At 39.3% G+C, this 15,608-nt stretch overlaps 1 protein-coding gene across 1 annotated transcript in view; it reads left to right on the top strand.

The window, feature by feature from the left end:
• The window catches only part of cacna2d2b (calcium channel, voltage-dependent, alpha 2/delta subunit 2b), a 32,678-nt gene extending 27,765 nt beyond the window's left edge, over positions 1-4,913 (top strand). Inside the window, exons 33-38 of the mRNA XM_076268009.1 lie at positions 235-287; positions 424-479; positions 1,273-1,399; positions 1,602-1,711; positions 2,278-2,360; positions 2,582-4,913. Coding sequence (XP_076124124.1) covers positions 235-287; positions 424-479; positions 1,273-1,399; positions 1,602-1,711; positions 2,278-2,360; positions 2,582-2,683 — 531 coding nt within the window. The 3' untranslated portion in view covers positions 2,684-4,913. The remainder of the gene's footprint in view (positions 1-234; positions 288-423; positions 480-1,272; positions 1,400-1,601; positions 1,712-2,277; positions 2,361-2,581) is intronic.
• The last annotated feature ends 10,695 nt before the right edge of the window (positions 4,914-15,608 follow it).

Raw genomic sequence — 15,608 nt, 5'->3', positions numbered from 1 at the left:
CATGTGATGGGTTTTCCCAGATCCTGTCCTTCATGATGAAATTGATTGTGTTGGATTGGTTTTGCTGATTCCATAACAGATGTGTCCGCATTTGTACAGCACCCTGATTGAGGTCAAGCGAGATTAATTGTGAGATGGGAGTGAAGTGAAATGTTCTTTTCTCTCCACCTTTCCCTGTGGAAATTCAATGCCTCCTTGGTCTGTGCATCTCTGTCTTTCTCTGTTGTTCCTCAGCCCTCCATAGCAGACTTTCTTCGGCTTGCTTGGTGGTCCTCGGCAGCTGCATGGTAAGACCCTGAGCACTCTCCACATACACAATCAGCACTTCAGAGGTTGACAAATAAACATGTAGAAAGTGTACAGAAGTCAACTGTGGCCTGAGATGACATGTCACCCCACTGAAGTAAACTGTCGCATTCATAGGACTCTACTTCAGCAGCTGCTCCATGGACTTGCCTTTACCAGCTGGTTCAGTGCCGGTATGTATGTAACACATAATATAATATACATGTAATTGCCTTGGTAATGGTAAATGTTTTGGTAACCCCTTACTTGGACAGTTCTCCCATAAAGATATGAAAGATCATCTGTTAAAATTTGTATTAAAAATTGATGATGAACAATTACTGAACCATCACCAAACCAATTATTAAACCAGCCCCTGACCTTAACCTTAAAGGTGCTACATGTAAGAACGACCACTAGCGTTTAAAACGGGCATTGCGGTCCAAAATCAAAACAGTTAAAGGCATTAGGTAGGCTAATCTGGCAATCCAAAGGTTGAAATGCTACTAGTTGTGCGATTGGTAAATTGGCAGGGGGTGGAGCAGCAGGCCAAAACACAAACTCAAAACAAACAGTATTTGTAGGCTGCAAATGGAGGTATGCATTGTGAATATCCTGGCTGCACCATCGTTGTCATTGAAGCCAGTAATTGAAAATAACATGTTTCTTTAATCTCTGATGGCATCTTTTGCAATAAATTGCAATTGCAATAAATCATAAAATGACCAATACATGTAATATATCATCTTTAATCATAAACTGTAGTTAACAGTGTCAACAGATTGACAGTTGATAATCTGAGCATCTGTAGTCTGTGCCCGGACTACCTAAGTAAAGCGTCACCCATATTTTTGCCCAGGTACCTGGGATGTATGTGTATGTCAGTGTGATGTCACTGTAAACAGGATAAACATGGTGAGTGAGTATATGTATATGCATGTGTGTTGGTGCAGTACATTAGTTTGTGAGCAAGTTTGTTTTGTTTAGATGATGCCATGGCTGACGGCTTCGACCCAAGAGGAAGCACCAGCTGTGTGACCATCCAGAGCCAGTTCTACTTCACCAACACAACCAACACCTATGACATGCTGCAGGACTGTGGGAACTGCTCAAGGTGTGTGTGTGCGTGTGTGTGTGTGTGTGTGTGTGTGTGTGTGTGTGTGTGTGTGTCTGTGTGTGTCTGTGTGTGTGTGTGTGTGTGTGTGTGTGTGTGTGTGTGTGTGTGTGTGTGTGTGTGTGTGTGTTACTATGAGTGATGAGCATTATACCATAAGTCATACTCTAACATGCTTGATGCTGACATGTATTTCTTGAAGATTGTTCCACTCCAAACGGATCGAGAACACCAACTTGCTTTTCGTGGTGGCTGAGACTCTGCCCTGCGGCACCTGCGAAGTGGAACGGCTGACCCTGCTAAAAACTGAGTGTATCCTTCCATCATCTTAGAAATACCCGCAGCAGCCCTACACCTGAACATGGAACAGTCATCTATTGGTGGTTGAGCTGGCATTTTCCTGCTGAATTGACACACACTCATGCACAACCTGCAAATAGTCACTGATTCACTTAAGCTAAAGTCCTTTTAGGCAAGTCCCTCCACTCGGCGGCCATATTGTAACGCATTTTGGGCACTTATTGGGCAGCTATTTCGGCAGAAATGTGCATGCGCAGGGCTTCACGACACCAACCTTGCTCCAGCGGCACGTGATTGGCACAATGTATTCACAACACACCACATGATAGGCATAATGTATTCACATGTCGACTTTTTTGCCGCGGAAGGGCCGGGATATGTGTAGACAATTGCCATACTGGCATTACAAACTAACCCCATGCATGTCTATGGAGGAGTTTTTCAGTGCTATGTCTCTTCATTAGAAAGTCTCTGCTTAAGCTCTCAACGACTCAAATCCTTAGGGGTCCGTATAGCTGCATTTGTGCTGGCCACCGTGGTGTCCATTTTGTTGTGCTTCCTCAACCTCTTCACTCTAGTTCAGGAAGAGAACCCATGTGAAGTCCTCAACTCATCTCGTTATCGCAAAGGTCCAACAAAGTGCTTTGACTACCACATACTGGTAAGCCATCAACAACCACATTTTACTGTCAGAAGTATCAACATCGCTATCCACAGTGTCCCAGGATAATAGCCATGCAGTTCCCAGAACCAAATGCTGGAATGTTTGGACAGCACAGCAACTGACAGAGGCATATGACGTGTCCTGTTAACAGATGCTAATGTTTTTCTCTGTCTCCCTTTCTCTCCCATCTTACTCTCCCTTCTTTCTCTCCCCTGAAGGAGAACACAACCGAGTGTGGACGAGGCTACTCTCTCCATGCCTCATTTGCTGTCCTCATATGGGTGAAAATCATTTCATATTACCTCACTGTCGGTTCTTGAATGGAGGCCAGTCATGGAGAACTGTCATCTGTTTTCCTTTGGCTTTTACATTTCCCATTGTGTCCTCCTCTTTTTTGTAGACGTCAACAAAACTCTACCTTCATCTTTCAAGTCTTTTTTAGACTACCATGCACCTTGCCATGTCTCTTCTTCTCCAGTCCAGCATTGTCCACATGATCTTATCTGAAAGAACTTTTACAGAAAATGTATGAGTTGAGGGGGAAAACATAAAATGTGCTGCCATATGTGTTACTATACTCTGAACTTTGCTTGCCAAATTGAAAACGTTTAAGGGAAAAGGGGATGGTCTGTAAATTGTCATTAGCAAGTCTGCCTATGGTTATGAATAAGCATCATTATAATAATAATATATTGTGCATTATGCATATTGTGCAATCATTTGAATTATTTATTTTTGGTTGTAGTTCTAGAATGTGTGTTTTTTTTTCAGCCAGAAGGTTCGCCAATGTCTGGCCACAGTAAGGATTTTTTTTTGTTTGTACATTTTCAGAAGTGGGGGTGGGGGGTTAGCGTAGTATTTTAAAATCTCACCCTTTTTTCTCCAGACAGTCAATTGCCTAATGTCTCTATCCTATTATTTTTGGTTTAAAAAAAGAAACAGATTTGTGAAGAAGCTGAAAATATTTTTGTCTCATAGTTTTTGCAGAAATGTTTCTAGAATGTTTCATAGGGCGTGTACATAACGTCTGCCTGGTGTGCCACCCAAACGTGCCTTGGTGCACTGCTCTCCCGTTGAATGGATGTGAATATTGGCTGTGTTAATTTGGCTTCCGGAATACTCTGAGGACCTTGTTCACCATGAAAGCACTTTGTACGACCGCTAGTCACAGCTGTACCTTGTGACAAAATCAGTCCTAGTCCATTTGCTAAAATTACCCAGGACACCGAACACCTGGATATGTGTATTTCCACCCTTCAAGATATACAACTGTGTCTACAGTACATACAGATGAACAAGAAAACAAGACCTGGTGGACATTTGGCAATCGTGCAAATGTTATGCCTCAGAAGCAATGCTGAGGGCAGAGTGTGTTAGATTGGAGTGATGACTGGAAATGTACAGTAGTGGCTGTGTAGCCCTCGCTTGTCCAAGGAAATGGTGGATTCGAGGTCTGTGTTTCCCAATAGAAGCACAGGACCCTTCCTCTGGGACAGCAGAATGGACCCAAGTCTGATTTTTTTTTCATTTGAAAGTAGTATTTGTTTGAACCTGTGAACATAAGGATATATTTGCTGCATGATAAATAAGGGAAGAGGTCTGGTATGTTTAGATATTGAGAAGCACGTTTTGAAGTTACACTATCCACTATTTCCAGAGATAAATCGTGATAATTTTTCAGAAATGTTTTCTTTTAAAGGAGGATCTTAATTTATATTGCGTGCCGAGTGTGGGCCACCTTTATGATCTGTAGTAAAAAAGTGCTCTGTAAGGACTCAGTTTATATCTTGGGGCACTATGTTTTACCCCGGGTGTCATGTTTACTGCATTTTGACTGACTGCAAGTGTGCTACACTGATCAAGATGGCTGTATTGCATGTTCTGGATACAGATACAGTGAATTGCAAATAGTAATGACCAAATCAGCTTTACTGTTTCTAAGCACAGTGTAGCTTTGTTTAAATATTACTGAAAATGTATCTATATGTTCTGAATCTAAAATATGGATGGGGATAGACTGTATTCCTGTGTATTTTGAGAATATAGTATAAAATGTCAACACTAAGCTGAGATAATGATATCTACAGGTGAGAAGTTTATAAAGGCTAGTGGTATATAGTGGTACAATTTTAAGGGACTATTTATTTTAAATTATTCTTTGCTCTTTAACCTTGGCTGAGCGTTTGTGTGTGATATGTGAATATTCAAACTGTGACCGTGCGTTTACGCTTATTCTCTTTCGCTGATCCCTAATATCTCATTCATAAGGAAGATACATTTTTCTATAAAGGTTTTCATTAGTGTTGTATGCAATTGAAGATTTGCGGGGCTCTTTGTCCCTTTTTGTTTATTGTCCTGTTTTTAATGATGTTGTTGTTTGTAAAGGGACACAGCTCCTCTTTTCAGTCTTCCGTCTCACTTCGATTTTTTGTACAGAGGCACAAAACAATGGAGGAAAAAGGCTAAATTTGTAACATAACGTGTAGGTCACAAAAATGTTTATAAGAGAAACTGGTGATTTAAAGATGTCATATTTTTCACTTCAACCCAGATGAAGTGTGTTTGTTCTTTTTGGTCTGCATTTCTTTGCTGTATACACGCACTCAACAACAGGAGACATACACACAAGAAATAACCATCAAAAGTATTTAATCATACCAGGGTCCTACATGGCTGCTGTAGCCAATCATGTGTGGTTTATTCTTCTCTGGAGCACTTTGACTCAGACTCTCTACCTCACACAGTCTTTGACAGTCCTCCAGCTTTTTCCTCAGACAAGGTGAGACCTGCTGTTGGCTTTCTCCCTCTTCAGGTGCTAAGCTCTCATAACAGTCAGGCAGAAGAACATACTCACTCTCTTGTTCTAAATAGGTGCAAAGCTCAAAGCTGTATCAACTCAGCTAAGAAAATTATGGAGGGGGCAGATGTATACCTATTTACAAGTAGATGGCAATATTGTTTACATGTTTGCAGAGCTGTACACATAGAGAATTCGAACAACATGCTAGCGAGAAAGTTAACACTAGGATAAGGCTTGGCTAACTTCAGACATTCATTTCTTTTTTTTTTAAAGTATATTTTTTGGGCTTTTTATTATAGGACAGTGGAGAGTGACAAGAAGTGAATGGGAGAGAGAGCAGGGGTGGGATCCGGAAAGGACCACGGGGCGGGAATCGAACCCGGGTCGCCGGCGTACGGTGCAGGTGCCCCAGCCAGTTGCACCACAGCTGGGGCCCAGACATTTGTTTCTAAAGCAGTGTTAGAACTTTTTTGACAGCATGGTACATTAATGGTGGTATTACTATATTTGTCCTATGTAAATTCTTAACATAAGTCAAAGAGAGAAATTGACATGTAACACAATAGGGAGTAATTATTTGCCTTCCAGTTTTATCTTCTGACCTTCTGCTCCCATCATTTTTTTCATTTTGGGTCACGGGAAATTGTGAAACCACTTCCCGGTCTTGCACTGCAGCCATATGCACAACAGTTGGGCATTTTTAAAAATGATTAATGATATTTTTTAACAATTTATATTTTTTCCACTTTTCACTGTACTATGCTAATGGTGATCTGATGAATGTTGGTATGAAACATGGCGTCCACGAACCATGTGACCGACTCGCATAACGGGAAAGCTCAGACCATTCAATTCCCTAGTTGGCCAAATTCTCTATATACACATATGGCTCTGCTTGTTTGGATCCTGCATGTCCTCATAGTGGGTTTGTAATACTGCAGATATCCACCTTATTTGTGAACCCACTAATTCCGTCCGGTTATCATTTTCCGTCCATTCTGTTCACATAAAAACTTTTTCAGAAGGCTAACTAGAATCTTCAACTTCAACTTATATTTATTTCAAAATGTTGACAAATATGCACTCAATATGAATATTCTAAACAATATGTGACAGACAGAAAAATATATAAGTTTACTTTATTAAAATCAGTACAACGCAGGTTCAGATTTCTGACTACTGAAGTGTCATGGTGATGCCCATGCTGGCTCATGAATATCGTGGACATAGATATATATCTATGATCGTGGATACCAAGGCCAGCAAGATAGAGATATGAACAATTCCTGTGAGAAACACAGACACACACACACATATAGCATCATGAATGCTACATGACATAGGTGCTCAGCAGGGTCATGGGGTCAAAGGTCAAGGTCTGGCTTTGTGTAGTTTTATTTCCTACTTGTAGAAATGTTGTAAAAGTGTTCACTAGGTGTTCCACATTGATCATTTTAATCAGTGAAATTAATTTAAGCTAACACACAGGCAGGTGCACACAGCCCCTGATCTTTTTTTATTGGATAGAAAGTGTCCTTATTTCTGAAGATAAAAGATTGATTGAGCAAAAAAATGAGGTTAGGAGATTAGACTTTGTTGATGTTGCATTTCGGTGCCAGTGAAAGAAAAAGTAAAAAAGTAAACCAAAATCTCAAAATTGACCAGTAGCCTACAGTACATGGAGAAAATTGTTTTGCCTGCAGTTTCCTGCCTTAAATATTAGCTGCATCAATTTGATTGTTGGCGCCTTATCTAATAACTAGGCCTATTCTACTAGTTCTTTGCCAATACAAGACAGCCTTCCCTTATATGTGAAGTGGGGAATTAATAATAAAGAAGACCTTTGTGTCTCTGCGAACTGATTATTTTGTAGAAATTTGTTGAGTATTAAACATTTACATGAGTGTGAGGGTATTTTAATTAATCTGTATATCACAGACTTATTATAAAGCATTTTTTATTTATAAGATAATATATAAGATGTCCAAAACGTCTATGCCCGTCCCTGGTACTGCTAATGCATATGGTCCTATGGTCTTGGATTGCTTTGGTGATATCACAATTCACTCATAGAATTGGAGAATGATACACTTACCAGCACAGTGAAGTCATAATACTCAAGACGTACTTAGCATTAGCTAAGCAGCAGCTAACAGCATGTACTTATCTACATATGGGTGCTACTATACACATTGATGGTGGTGAGGTTCCCCCTTCACTGTTAAGCGCTATGGGTGCCTTAAAAAGTACTATATAAATGTAATGCATAGTTATTAAAATTTTTTGCACTAGGATGTTCTGCCTATGCCCTCATAAAATGGAGGAAGTTCTTGAAGGACTCCAATGTAGGCTTCTCAGTCATTATCATTTGACCTAATTTAAATAAACTGTGACCTAAATGTAACAGAGACACACAAGACATCAACCACACACTAAACTTGTGCCCACTTCAAAATAAGATGAGACGATAAACCTACAATTGTTTGGAAAAAGCTGTCTAAAAATAGCCATGTGACGCAAATCCCTGGAGAATGTTTGAACGTTGATCATCTTAACAATGGAGTATGTTTCAAACAGTGGGGAAAACTGCCAAGAGAGAGAGAGAAAGAGAACCTCTCATGCTGCCTGCTGTCGACTGTCCTGGAGCGGACAGTGAGCTAAATACAGTATGTTCCTGAAGATTCACCAGTGAGTCAGGGCTGCAAATAGATTCTCCTGGACGGCTTTCAGCACTGTCTGGCACTGTATATCACCACAGGTCCTAATGCCTTCCCACAGCCTGCAGCCACAGCTGTGTACAAAGGGGGACACACTACACCCACAGAGCCAGCTGCACCCTGGAAGCCACTCCCTGTGTATCAGTGTGTGTGTGTGTGTGTGTGTGTGAGAGAGAGAGAGAGAGAGAGAGAGAGAGATAATGATCTGTCATTGTTCTACAAAGGAGATGGATGACTTGGCCATTGTTATGCCTGTTGTGTCTCTCTTCTCTTCTTGTCTCTTTGCCTTTTTTGAGGTCGTCCCCATAGGCGAAAACTCATGAAATTTGGCACACACGGCAGGTGTCCGATAAAGCTGTCATGGACATAGACTTGGCCCTGGGTGTGGCCTATGGACTCCATAGCGATCCCTTATTTCACTTAGTCTCGTGGTTGGCATATACTTTCAGCTATGCACACGAAATTTGGTAGGTGCGTGCAACTCCCCACTTTCATATGTACATTGCATTAGCCACACCCAACAGGAAGTGAGATATTTGGGATTTTGCGCATTGTGCACATGAACAATTTTGATGTACTGTGGTTAGCATATAGTTTCATCTACGTACACCAAATTTGGTAGGTGTTTGTAACTACCCAAGACGAACAATTTTCTTAAGTACATTGCATTAACCATACCATACAAACAGGAAGTGAGATATTTTGGATTTTGTTGTGACACATGATCAATTTCAATGTACTTCTCCTAGACAATTCATCCGATTCATGCCAAATATAGTATAATGTCAATGTTGCTAATTCTAAATTGAGAAGCTTTTTGTTGATGATGAATTTGCATACCTCGCCACATAAACAAGAAATGTGTCACACATTTGCCATGCATTGCATGCTTCAAACCTCACACTTTATTCATTAGTATGACATTGATGATATTGTGTATGAATATATGCATGTTTAGAATGCATATTTGGCATAGCATCACCATCTGGTAACAGATAGAATGGCTATTACACGGGTGACACATGATACATTATGACACACTTCTCCTAGATGGTTCATCAGAATTATGTCAAAATTAGAGGACATGATGTCAAGATGTTGTTGATGTTGAATAGTAACAAATATGTTGAAATGTGTCAAACGCACCATTGAATGAATTCAACATCTGATCTGATCACTGAATAAACACAAAATCTGTCATACTGTAAAGTCACAATGCATTGGCTGATTTGGCTGAAACTTCCCAGTTTATTGATTATTATGGTAATAGTGATATTGCCATGCCCAAAACACATGTCTGGCATAGTGTCACCATCTGACAACCGATAGAATGACAATTTCACTGGTCTAACCTCTACCATCCCTAGAAGTTTCATCAGACTCATTTAATTTGGTGTATGAACTCGCAGGTGTCCTGAGTTTATATTTTGATGGGGTGGGGGTGGGGGGGGCATACCAACTAGGCTGAAATGTATCACATGCACGAAAACTCAGGAAATTTGGCACCCAGATCATCCCCCCCCCCCCCCCCCCCCAAGTTAGGATAACTTCTCAATATTACACTGCATATCACAGAATGTATGTCATACATTGGTTACTTGGAAATGCGCCATTGTGCCCTACATATTTGTGGTGTAGCAGCACTAAGTGAATACCATCAGTTTAAAATGTCACACCCAACAGGAAGTGAGTAAGTGTCCCCGATATAAAATTAGCAAAAACAAATAGCACACACATCAGATATGTGCATTTCACAAAAACGTACCACATCTAAGTGCATTGCTGGATTCTGAAATGTCACAGGTTGTGGAGCCGTAGGTGCTCTTGCCCATCATCGCCGCTTGCGGCTATATTTTCAAACTACTATACACCCATAACGTATTATATGGGAAGAAAGTGAGTTAAAGTATATGATGATAGATGCCAAACTACTACACACCCATAACGTATTATATGGGAAGAAAGTGAGTTAAAGTATATGATGATAGATGCCAGTTTGTGACTCCTTCTGAGGTACACTGTACTGTGTTTTGCATGGTCTATGTATGCATTCTTGTTCTTTTATAGGATATTTCTGTGGATGAGTTTTTGGTTGAGTTATTGTGCTCATGTTACACAAATTAAAAAGATAGACAAATTATTTGTTACAATAATGGATGTTGGGATGGATGAATGTTAGAGTGGAGATAGGAAATTATCAGTCAGAAGTCAGAAGGCAAGTTTGGGTGATGTTTATTGATATTTTATAAAATTGCACTTCTTATGATATTCATCTCTCATTCGGCTTCTTTGCCCTAAAGATAAAGACAAATTATGTGCATTAGAGGTGTGTTAATCCTCAGAAATATTTCATACTCTTTATAACACTTTATGATATAGTATTAGATACCTTTCCAGAATCACGACTCAGCTTGTTGACCTGGGACTCAGCGATGTCAGAACGTTCCTGAGCCTCCTCAAGCTCATGCTGCACCTTCCTGTACTGGACAGGTGAGTGTTGGCCTGCTCCTCCTGTGAAATCCTCCATTTAGTATTTGATTAAACAAACAATATAGTAACAAAAATGGTTCCTGTTTATGTGCACGACCATCTGTCATGTCATAACACTTTCATATGCATGTGTCCGTACCACACTGTGAGAATATAAAGCAAAACAATAGAGATTGAGACTAAATTACTAATCTGGGAGTTGCTATCCTCTTTGGTGTGAGGTGCTAGAATGAATAATAATAAATAAAAAAAAACGATTTAATAAATCATCATCAGGGTGCAAATGCTCTTGCTTTCCTTGTTTGGTCAGCTACAGCACATGCCTGCTGATATTGTGAGATTAGCCATGGATTATTTTGGTCTTGTTGTGAATCCTGACAATTTATAGACTTGTTGCAAACTGGTAATGTTACCATTGGTAGAATATGTCGATGTTTCAACTTGAACACACTTTCCCCCCCTTTAGCAGTAGTTATCATTTTGTACTGACAAACTTATTTTCTTTCTCAGGCCACCTATAAAATAGTGGTTTTATGATTCTAATGACTGAGCTCACGATGAGAGGGAGCCTCACAATATCACTGGTATATGGTTGCGGCTTACTGGCCAGGGAGAAGGAACAAATTTGAGCTTTATGGCAGTCATGGCATTTGAGCATCTTAAAACGTGCCTGTCATCTTGGCATCTCCTTATATGCCTCTCTTTGCCAGTGCTCACACAGCAAGGGTCCTAATTTGAGGTCCTCATTTTGAGGTCATTGGCCAAAAAAGGCATTGATCATAGCCCTGTTCATCAGAATACTAGTAAACATGTACTGTATAAAGGTGACGTAATTGTGGTTTATTTACAACAAAAGATGTTACAGAATAATAATAGAACAATCTGACCTAGACAAGGCAACAGAATCGTGCTTGATGTATGATGATTTAATACCATCATTTTAATAGGGGAAAAAAGACCACAACTTCTTGTTTAGCTCTGATGTCATTGCTCTGCTGTTTGGCTCTTGAATCTTACTAGCATGGGACCTCTATGCCATCTGAACTGCTACCGTTCACATGCCCACAGTGGCCACAAACAAAGGCGCACAGCATGGTGGAGCTCTGCTTTTCAATGTAAGTTTTTTTCCCTTTATTATTCTGCTTTCTTGTTCTTGCATGTTTAAATGTCCATTTGCAGTCTTTGAATCTTTTAAAACAGGCACATTCATTTCTTGAGTTACCCTTTTTTCTTTTCTCCTTTTTTGTCCAGCTGTATTGAAAGCTTTCAAATAGCCCAGTCATCCCACCACGAATGTGCGTTTGTAGTCTTTGAATCTTTGTATCTAAAATGGGCACATTATTTGATTTTGTGGTCATTTCTGTGTCAGATTTTCAGTCATACCTTTCTTTCCCCTTTTCATTTCACTGCTGTATCAAAGATCATCAGTCTGATCTTTTTGTAAAGTCTTCAAATACAGTTCAAAGTCAAGTTGTTATTTAACAGTGTTTAATACAGTTATCTATTAGCCAGGCCTCTTCCAGCTTGTTACTTGTCATAGAACATTATTGTCCATTCTCAAATATTTAGCATTTATATAAGCTTAGTTTATATAATGTTTCAAGATGTATCATACACTTTTTTAAACATTGAAAAGTTCCCTTTCACAGGCAATAATATTCCAAGTATTGCCTTGTGCACTGTGGTTGGAGAGGAGTCATCCTTAGCTGAGGAGAAGCATGGTCATGTAGCTGGTATTTTGTTACAGAGAGCCCTTGTCTTGTGACCTTTTATGTATAAAATACCATATATTTAGGGGTTAATATCAAAGAAAGTAGCATTGCAACAGATTATTTGCTAGATTATAGGCCTAACCTTTTGCCTATCCTACATATTTGATCGTTTAAATAACTTCTGTCCGATCTATTTCTTGCCCAGGTGAGGGGAGAAATATAGAACAATGTCAAGGTGATTGCAGGCAGGACCATTTTTTGAAAAACATGAATTCAGTCTGCTTTGCTTTGTGACAATTCATAATGAACTATAAACAAACAAAACACCTGTTCAGTTACCCCACAGAAGCATTTGAAAAGGCCAAGCAAGGTCATCGTAGTTTTAATGGAGAGAAGGTGTTGACTGATAATATCTACAGCTGCTGAATAGTAGTCTACAGCCAAGCCTATCGAGAAGCTTCGTCTATTCTCCCTCTGTTGCTGACTTATCATGTTTCCTATAAGCCTATAATCAACCTTATCGTGTTTTCCTATAGGCCTATAATCAATCTTATTGTGGTTTCCTATAGGCCTAATCAACCTTATCGTGTTTTCCTATAGGCCTATAATCAATTTTATCATGTTTTCCTATAAGCTTAATCAACCTTATCGTGTTTTTTTTTATAGGCCTATAATCAATCTTATCTTGTTTTCCTATAGGCCTAATCAATCTTATCGTGTTTTCCTATAGGCCTATAATCAATCTTTTCATGTTTTCCTATAGGCCTAATCAACCTTATTGTGTTTTCATGTAGGTCTAATCAATCTTATTGTGTTTTCCTATAGGCCTATAATCAACCTTATTGTGTTTTCCTGTAGGTCTAATCAATGTTTTTTTATTTTTTTTAAGTATATTTTTTTGGGCTTTTTATACCTTTAATTTGATAGGACAGTGGAGAATGACAGGAAGCGAGTGGGAGAGAGAGTCGGGTGGGATCCGGAAAGGACCACGGGGCGGGAATCGAACCCAGGTCGCCGCCGTACGGCACAGGTGCCCCAGCTAGTTGCGTCACGGCTGGGGCAGGTCTAATCAATGTTATCATGTTTTCCTTTAGGCCTAATCAATCCTGAGGGAAAACTCCATATTTAGACCATGGGAGCTTGTTGATGAATTTTGTCTTAATTTCATAACAGATGGACGCATGCTGTCCTTACTCAATGATTGCAAAGCACTATGCATCCAAATGTAATGGACATTTTTGAGTTTCTTTTTGTAAAGCAAGGACAGCATGCATCCATCTGTTCAAAATTTGTGAATACAGCAATATATGCCGAAGTAGGCTATTTCCCTTTACTAAATGCAATTTCTTTTCTCGTTCTCCAACAGACAGGTTGCCCGAATGAGCTACAGCAGATGGCTCAACCAGATTTTAACCAAGGATTTGTCTCCCTCCAAGGAAAGGTCTAAGAACCTCTGCAAAGGTAGGCAATGTTTTCAGTGCACTTTGTGGGATTTGTGTTATAACTGGGACTCAGCCTAACACAGCCTAACAGACAGCAGCGTAAGCACAGGAGTTGAGTTACCTGCTAGGCCTATGCAACAAAAAATTAGCCAAGTTTTCTTTTTATATTTTTACATAAAATGCTTTTACATTTCAATGTTTTATTAGGCGTATGTTTTATAAGTCTTGACATTGCATATAACTAACATGTCTTTTGTAGATGCTGTATAGGCTTTAGCCTAATCTATATGTCTAAATGCCATATTTGCTAATAGGTGTTATGTGAATCCTAGGATTTTTAATTTAAACTTTCCAAAATGAACTAGAAATAGAATAGCTCAATAATGTGTAAAACATGCCCCCAGTTCCCCTTAAAGCCTGTTAACCAGTTAATTCCAGGTGCTCTTATAACCCACTTTGTAGGCCTACCCACTACAGCCCACACCAACTAATTTCTCCCCAGATCTGATTGGATCTGGCAGGTTACTTATTATCAAAAAGGTGATTCTCACCTAAAAAGTAAGGAATTTGTATCGCCGTTCAAACTGCCACAAAGTCCTCCTGATATTTGTACATGAGACAGATGTAGAAAGCAGAGCTGTAGATAAGTTTAACCAACTCAACAAGTCAGATAGATTGTAGCCTATACAATGCAGTCCTTCGGGGAAAAACATGCAACCATGGTAAAGCGCTTTTCCTGTCAGTGCTCATAAATGTTAATTAGTGTCCGACAACATGTAGGCCTAAAATGTTTTATCCACAACTGTTGTAGTGTTTAGAATAGTCTAAATGACTTATTTACAGTGTTTAGGCTATACTTACCTTTAAGGACATGTTGGCCGTACAGTCTGTAGTATATTTTAAATGTAGGCCTAACCTTCCCTTACCCGGACCAGAACGTAATGTCCTATTTTCATCAACCACCCAGAAGATAACAGGAGTGAGGGAGGGCAGGGGAGTTGGATGAGGTTTGTTAAATTTTAAACTGATTAAGGAAGTTTTGTTTTGTAATTGTTCAATAAAACCACTTGTTATGGATTTATTATGGACTTGGAGTCATTTTTACTCAAAACGAATGGCTGGGATAGATTCAGCACCCCTAAAAAGCTAATATTGGTAAAAAAAAAAAAATTAATTATTTTCGCCCAGTCCCTTTGGGCACCCCAAACTTGATGGGCTCTCCAGGTGTTTCCCCAAGGATTTTGCCGTGGATAAATTGGGAGGTGTTACTATACACCTACAGGAACACATAGTAAAAAAAAGCTATTGGTAAGAATTTTTTTTGCAGATTGGAGAAAAAATACTTAACTTTCCCAAACAATTTCCCTAAAGGCAGGTTTGTTTGAAGTCAGTGTGCTTTTAGTATTCAGAGGCTTTTTGTGAGAGTTTGTTCATGGCTGCTTTGATAGGAAGTGGTTTGACCCTGACAACCAAGCAACCAAAGTATTGTTGATGTCAGTTAACTTTTTAAATATTTATCGAAACTCACTTGTTATGCTGCTTGTCGTAATGTGAAAAAGTGTGTGGAGTTTGGTGACCATTTGTGATATGATGTGCTTACAACAATTCACATGGGTGTACTATTAATGTGATAGTACATGATGAACACAACTATAAGTAAGTATAAGAGTCAATGGAAATATTGCTAATGTGTGTGAGAGCGTGTCGACTTTGCCTGCTCTCGGTACATTGATCTGATCTAACTATTCCTTTAAAATATCTTCCAGTTCCTCCATCCCCCTCATTTCCCTCTGTTTGTTTTTCCATTGTAATAGGCTGGTATTCGCCAGTAGGGGGTGGTGTTTTAAAACCAGATGTAATTCTAGGGGTCAAAAGGTCAGTGTGCAAAGATGCACTATTAGGTTGATGTAACACAAGATTGACATTTGACAAGATTGGTCAAGTAAATAAAAATTGTATTAGTTATTTAATTGTGTATTATGGACATATTGAGTACTTTGTGTCATAACCATAACATTTTTCCCCAGATATATTTTATCTATAACTTTTATATAGAGAATCTGAAAAAAGAAAGATGCAAAGAG

Source organism: Alosa pseudoharengus, unplaced genomic scaffold (assembly GCF_046254945.1).
Source record: "Alosa pseudoharengus isolate Yale_2024_CS ecotype anadromous, Long Island Sound unplaced genomic scaffold, YU_APseudo_1.1 YU_APseudo_1.1_scf_5, whole genome shotgun sequence".
Lineage (NCBI taxonomy): Eukaryota > Metazoa > Chordata > Actinopteri > Clupeiformes > Clupeidae > Alosa > Alosa pseudoharengus.
Note: the sequence above shows the minus strand (reverse complement) of the source record. Positions and strands in the feature narration are given on the sequence as shown.